This window comes from Copidosoma floridanum, unplaced genomic scaffold (genome assembly GCF_036245765.1).
Source record: "Copidosoma floridanum isolate Cflo_tuat_1 unplaced genomic scaffold, Cflo_Japanese_pri ptg000027l, whole genome shotgun sequence".
In the NCBI taxonomy this organism is placed as follows: Eukaryota; Metazoa; Arthropoda; class Insecta; order Hymenoptera; family Encyrtidae; genus Copidosoma; species Copidosoma floridanum.
The window spans coordinates 11325683-11333611 of NW_028321904.1; the positions used below are offsets into that span (position 1 = coordinate 11325683).

The 7929-nt window shown below is 32.6% G+C and overlaps 1 protein-coding gene across 1 annotated transcript in view; it reads right to left on the reverse strand.

The window, feature by feature from the left end:
• Positions 1-7377, reverse strand: part of BI-1 (Bax Inhibitor-1) — a 173887-nt gene extending 166510 nt beyond the window's left edge. The window contains exon 1 of the mRNA XM_089595680.1: positions 7168-7377. Coding sequence (XP_089451806.1) covers positions 7168-7211 — 44 coding nt within the window. The 5' untranslated portion in view covers positions 7212-7377. The remainder of the gene's footprint in view (positions 1-7167) is intronic.
• Positions 7378-7929: the final 552 nt, after the last annotated feature.

Genomic DNA, 7929 nt, shown 5'->3' on the forward strand with positions numbered 1-7929 from the left:
TTTATCAAAATCAAAAAATCTGCGTAGTTCCGTTCTAGTCTCACATATAGATGTAGATACGTAAAAAAATATGTCCTTACGAATACGGTGGTTTTCCTGTTTCCCATACGAGCATATGCCAGCTTCATTTTTTTTTTTACATCAATTTTCTTACCATTTTTCACGTCTCCTCGGTATGTCTTTCATATTTATATAAATATTAAAAAATATTTCTCATTTCGTTTTAAAAAAAATGTTTTATTATCACCAGGTCCAGATCAAGTCCGCCCATCCGATTTTTATGGAGAACTAAAAAACATGAAATTCAAAGCTGCTCTTTAATTGATTATTGGGGATAAGGGGAAAGCTGTGATATTATTGGTGATAGAGAAATTTACTTAATGTACGACAAATACTACAAATATTATTGTGATGGTGGATGCGTTAGTATACAGCACAAGCTGCATTTGAGATGTGAGGGTCACGAGGAGGCCCCTACAAAAATTGCCTTTTTTTAGCACAATTACACAATATCAATACCGTGTCGATTCGATGCTCAGATACCGACATACTTATCATTTGCTTGGGAAACATGCACATGTTTGATGAAAAAATGAAAGTGTGCATTGATTTTGGTACAGGCATCAATCAGCACTACATAAACGTCTCGAAACTGTACAAAGTATTGGGTGCCCAACTTAGCAAAGCTCTTCCAGCCTTCCACACTTTAACAGGATGTGATTTGAACCCAGCTCTGTATAGGAGGGCTAAAAAGAGTGAGCTTGTTTTCAATTTTAATAAAAAATTACTGTTATTGAGCGTTAAAAATATTTAAATTCATTACAGAGACTGTAGAAGAAGCGCGATTACAATTATTTAGGAGAAGTTATGGCACTTTCACGAATTATGAAAGTTTCACAATAAAGGCAAAAAATTTCGATGCTTCTTTAATTCCACCGTGTAGTAGAAAGCTCCATCAACACATTCTGCACACAAAATATATTGCAGCTATATGGGCAAATACGCATAAAGCAAAGATTACGCAATTAAATCACACGGATCACGGCTGGAAACTCGCAAGCGATGGAAGCTATGAATTTCATCGGTTCGATGGTGATGAAGTTCCTTAGCTCGTGTGATATTATCGTCGATCCTCATGAAGGTATTTGTTTATTTTATTACAAAATCAATAATATAAGAAAAATATCTACGCTTGGTTTTAAGAAAGAATTATTACGATTTTCAAAGAAAACAATGCACGTTATGTAATTTAAAAAATTTTTTTATTAACAGTATACGATCTGGAAGACGAGGAAACGATTATTATGAACGAGGACGACGATAGCTGGGATGAAGAAAATGAAGAAGAGAAAGAAACTGAAGAAAAAGAGGACTTTGATGAAATTTTTAACTTCGATTTAGATGAAACTGTGGAAGAACCTGGAAATCAATCAGAGTAGTTCCCTGCACGTTTTCATGCTTCATATACTATAATACTTTATCGTATATTCTTTATACTAATTTTTTGTAATCAAATTTTTTAACAGATTTTGTAAATAGTTTTTTACAGCAAAAATTGTTTATTACAATTTTGGTAATTTTTCAGTTCTAAACTAGTTCTATACATATGACACAAATCTGGGAAACTGCCTTCCTACAGTTTACGTGTGACATTATAAGTATAGATGCTTTCCAGACGGTAGTTGATAATTTAAAAATAAAGTACGCTAGACATTTTTAAAAAACCTCTATAATACTATGTATACGCGATGTATTCGTCTACGAACAAATGTGTTACGTACTAAATAATACACAATATATAAAACAGTTATCCCTAGACGGGCAGCGATCGTGAAAAAAATGATAAATTTTTTTCATACGTTAGAAGTGCTCAGATATACGTTGGGGGTGCGGGTTGCGTCTGGGACTGATATTATAATTACTTTTACCAGTTTATTGTGCTAAATTTACCCATTTCAGACTTTTGATATAAGTTACAAATTATTATTATTCGTTAGGTATGGTCTAATTTTTCTGAGATAATGCTTATTCTCAAAAAAAGATGTGAAAGAAAAGAAATATAACATTCCCAGACGGTAGCCAATCATTTAAATTCACATTTATTCGCGCAAACGTATGGGCCTGTTTGAACAGCTTGTGCAACCGCTGCATGTCTGGGGCTACGCTTCGGATGGATTATTTTTTCTTGAAATTTGATAATCTTTCAGTCGCAGATAGTAGCTAGTCAAAAATTATCTATGATTTATTTAACTAAATAAAAAATTTAATTAAAATAGTTATACATGCGTCCACATATTTAAAACTATCTGATAACATAATTTACTTCGTTAAGTGACGGTTTGTATCAAACGCAGACGGAAGTTAATCATTTATCGAAATCGGTTGAAACTTTTGGGCCCAACTCTACGATAATTTATTAAAAACCCATGTTAATTTAAGTGTATTTTTTAAGAAATCAAAAAGAGCAGTTCTTTTTAGGCGCTTGTAAAGCCCCAAGGTGAAATTTTTCTGCAAAATTTTGTTTGTCACATCTGCTCCCTATACCTATTGGTACACTTTATTCATTTAATCGATGATCTCAAATCCCTCGGAAATTAGGGATATTACAGTAATGACCACTTATTTTACCGGGAAAAATGATCTGTGTTTTCGATGATACTACAAATAGCCAAATGAAAATCTGGGGCTGCAAAAAAATTGACAGTGTTCTCATACACTCCGGAATACAAAATGGTTAATTCCAAGTGTCTCAAAATTAATCACTAGGCCAAATTAAATCATTTCTGGTGTGCAATTCAAAAGTGTCAAAAGTAGGCTTCACAAATGAAACGGTCCGTACTTGAAAACAAATTTTTTTCCTTTCCAAACTATCAGACAAGGTGCTCAACATCTTAAATTTGTTGATACTACGTTGTAAAAAAATTAAAAAATCAACGCCTAGGAACCAGAAGCCATGAAAAATGAAATTTTTAAATGCTCCGCGTTGCGATAATGACATTTCGACCTGTTTTTTCAACTTTACGGCTATGCAAAAAATTTTTTTCAACGCGATCTCAAAAATGCAATTAGGAAAAAGTGATTTACGCTGTTTAAAAAAAGTTTCGACTCAAAATAATTTGATCCGTTGTTTTTAAACATAGGCTCTATGAAATGTCGCATTTTTTGTTTAATGATCCATGTATGTATGTAGTTCGTTAGGGGATTCGGAAGCCAACTGTCTGGCGGTAGCGAATGGTAAGTCAAAGTGATAGGTGTCAGCCCCGCCACTTGTTCTCGTTATAGAAACGAGATCATGCAGCTTTCAACATAGGAGTCAAAAATGTATATCTGTGTTTCTTTTAATATCTTTTGACAAAGTCCGTGAAAATACACTTTTCGAGATGGAAGTATCTTTAATGTTACGTAGGCTTTATTGTGTCATTTTTTTACTTAATTATTTTCAGTAAATAAATAACTAGGCTACAACTTTCAATAAAGGAACGCTTAGTTGCCATAAGAACACATATTTAAAATTAACATTGCATTCATCATTTTCTTGCGTTTATATTAATTCGTCAGCCTACTTCAAGACTTTGAAAGGTAGTATACTAAAACTTAATAAATGATTCCTCAAAGTCTCGTGTTATTTTGTTTATAAACATATCATGAAAGAGCCACCTTAATAATTGCTACTCTCAAATTATTGTTTTTCATACGTGTAAGAAGTAATCAACTACTGGGGTGTTATATCTGTTCGTGTTTGTACAGGGCTATTTGTAATAAATACCATACGGTTACTATTATTTTTCTACTACTTTAGTTTTAATAAATGTGTATGATCATAATATTATGTCATAGAATTGCATAAAATTATTAAAAACTTAATGTATGGAAGAAATAATCGAAACAAACGAAAGCACTAAACGCACCTACTTTAGATTTCATGATTATTAAAATTCATATAAAATGGTAACTACATTAAATGTTTTTGGTTTTCCATTAAATAAGTATAAAATCCGTTTGTTTGCCTCCTAAGTGGTGCAGATCGCAAAGGGCTCTGAAAATTGTGCCAGGGAGGGGTGCTCTGGACCTGGCAAAATCCGTCATTGAGTGGAAAAAATTTTCGACCTAAATCTTTTTGCAGGACTTCATTCGTAACAGACTTCTTTAACTAATTCTTTGGCACCTTTAGAACATAAAATCAATTGAGATGTATATACCTAAACGTCAGAGTTTTCGAGTAAAAAATTTCCAAACTTCAAAAAAAATGCCTTTTTTCCGATTTTCAGAGATCCACGAGAGTGCTAAGCAAACACATTTCCACATGTTACAACACACTAACTGTAACTATCAACTTTCCTCTACAATCTCCAAAAATTAAAATGTCGAAAAATTGAGTGGCAAGATTGTTTATTGCAACAAACATTCAGGACGTTATAGCAGGCACTCCCGTGTAAGTGTATACGTGTATATGTTTACGACATGCCAAGCATCGAATTGTAAGCACGTGTATATAGATATACACTAATACGGGCGCGCACGCTGAAACTCCCTGAATGTTTATTGCAAAAAACAATGCTGCCACTTAATTTTTTAACATTTTCTTTTTTGAAAATTGTAGAGGAAGGTTTTTAGTTAATGTTCGTGTGTTGTCACATGTAGAAATATGTTTGTTTAGCAATCTCGTGGAGCTCTAAAAATCAGAAAAAGGCATTTCTTTGAAAGTTTGGGAATTTTTTACTCGAAAACTCTGAAGTTTAGGTATATACATCTCAATTGGTTTTTTGTTACAAACGTGCCAAAGAATCTGAAAATATTTTTTTTAGATGAAAAAAAAAACAACTTTGATAAAATTGCTCATAAAAAATTAGTTTAAACAATTTTTTACCTGGGTACCGACTGTCAACCTGCACTTTTACATTGAGGAACCTGTTCAGAATGTAATCCTGCAAAAAGATTGTGGTCGAAAATTTTCCCACTCAATGACAGATTTTGCGAGGTCAACTCGGTGGACTTCAGATATTATTTCGATGGGTTAAAATAACGTAGATAACAATCCATTAATGTTATCGTTACCCACTGACTTATAATTTAATATATATTTTTGACACTCTACGTCTCACCATAAAATGCTATAACTTCTAAGATATTTAAATATATCAATATACTACGTACTCGGAACGGCGCGGCATCATGACAGTCGCATTCGTAGGGAAGTTGGGTCACTCTCGCGGGGAGGTAAAGGGGAGCACGTGTATGTGCATAAAGCGCCGTTATCTAGTCTGCCATGCTAACCTAGCCTAAAAATATCCGCCCTCTTGATTACGGAAAATGCATTTGTGTTCAACTCGCCAGCTCGTTAATGTTTAAATGATATACTTTTAAAAAATTACAGAATATTTTTTAACGTGTTTAATTTCTTATGGTATTAATCAAATAGCCTAAATACTTTTTGTGTGGAAGATAAAAAATAAGGAGTAAACGGCATTGTTAAAATGAACTTTTAATGATAAAAGTGTGCTATGAATTTTCAAAATTATAAATTTTAATGGTATAACGTTAAATTACAAAGTCTCATTGAGACCTATACCAAGTTTTAGATCATAATTTTGAGTAGAACAGCTTCTAGAAGTGATTTCGTGAAAAGATATCATACCACGTAAAAAGTCAGCCTGACGGCAAACAGTGTACTCATAATCAGTGCGTCCTTGTCTCCTACATGCATGTATCATATGAGTTGGAAACAAATTTGTTTATGTTGGTGCAAATATCTCCATAACTGCAGACTCGATATTGTTGAAACTTTGCATGTGAATCAGCAAAGTTGTCATAAATAGCATATCAGTTTTTGAAATATTCTCATCGCTGTGTCAAGCGTAATAGGTATTTTTCTACAACTTTATTGATAACTAACATTTGAGCCCATGTTAAAGACGACGAAATAGGGAAATTTTATGAATTTTTCTTTTGAAATATGTAGAAGCTATTGTGATTAAATTTGGTGACAACATCCATGCAATGTTTCTTTACAACATATAATTTTTTTGAAAAATTTTCATCGACAAGTGAATTGCGACCCAACTCCCTTAAGGATTTTGCAGACTTACTTTACACCCCTAGCCTGCTACGGTAAAATTTTTTAATCAGAAAAAGGTTCAACATTTTTATTTTCAATTTAGTACAAATTTAGTCTTTACCTTGTAAAGCTCACTTACAGTATGTTAAAGCATTGCCTCCACAAGTATAGGATAGTGTATTAAAGGCTAAAATCATAGTTATTAATTAAGATCCCATGAGTACAATGGTTTTTAATAAACTAACATCTGAATTACTTGGAATAAAACTCTATGTGGTAACAGTTTACAATCTAGCTGTACCATTTTTGACTTGGAAAATGTTTGAAGATGGAAAGACAGGTTGTATTAGCATTTTCTTCAAGCCGTGAGGTAAGAAATTTACATATTGTGAAATAAATAAACTAATTCTTGAATGCAACGTTGTATAGCTAGGCTTCATACTATCTATAAACATGAACATGTTTTCACATTGGTATAACTTTAACCTTAGAAATCTTAGTTTAATTACACACACGCACACACACACACAGTTTTGCGGGCTCGGTATAGCATTGTAAAAAACTAAACAAATCCGTGTAAGTACTGCCAGTAGACTTCCTGTAAGTTTAACTTATGTAAATACAAATGCATAGCATTAGGCCTAGCTACTGAAAGTTGAGTTCAAAAATTTATTTATTTATTTTGCAATATGTAAATGCTTCCTCACCTCAGCCACCTCAAGATTTGTAAGGAATAGTGTAACAACCTTTCTCTTACTTCAAATCTTCATCAAGTTAAAAATTGAGGGATTAAATAGTAAACCTGAGTCCTCAATATAAATTGATGTAAAATGAGAAATTATAAGATTCATGAGAAATGAGTATTGTAAACAAAGCATATAGAGCTTACAAGTGTCCATTCTTACAATAATTTGGAGAAAAACTAATGTAAGAAACACTTAAAAGATAATTCAACACTTAACAGCCTACTGTATCCTTAATCAATAGATATAGCTGCAAGTACAAGGAACCCCGAACAGTTATTGTTGGAAATGTATGATAATAAATGTTACAATAAGATTTAATACTGACTTCAAACAATAGATAACCAAATCATTAAGTGTATAACTTACAGCTGATGACTGAAAGAGTTTATAAACTTTATTACCAAAGCCATAACTTTGAATTACGAAACAACTTTTCCTGTGTTCATGAATTTTTAAAGTTACTAAAATATGAGTCTCGCAACTCAATGGTCAACAGTAGTTGCTTTTAATATTTGTCTTAAATTTCCACCATTTGATCTCGTCAATTAACTCTTTCACTATACGTTGAAATCTGCATCTGTCTGCACACCAGCGTTGTTTTACCAAGTGTATCACGCACATAGTCTATGACTGAAGAACTGAAGCGCCGCACAACGGCGCGTTAGTTTTAGCGTGAAAACTTTGTAAGTTACTACTGTAATGATAACGTCATGAGTTATTTATGATAAAAATCGCCTCATAATTATGTTCATGTATTAAAAAATAAGTAAATTTTTCTTTTTAAACAATTATTTACGTAATTATTATGTATACACTGGCCCTACTAGTTAGAGCAGTGATGCGTAATTATAGCATCAGCAAAATAATCGGATAACACTTTGTAACATTGCAGTAGAAGCGATTTCCAACCTCTCGTCCATTCGAACTAATGCTCCCCATGCATCGAGAACCAAGATATGAGGCGATAAAAAAAAAATTTTTGGTTAACAGAAAAGTTACACCTAACGTAAAGCACACAATTTTTGCCAGCTGAAACATACAGGCTGATTTAAAACACAGAGTTATTTAAAAAAAAATATAATTTGGTTATTTAAAATAATTTTTTTTTAAATAATTCCGTGTTTAAAA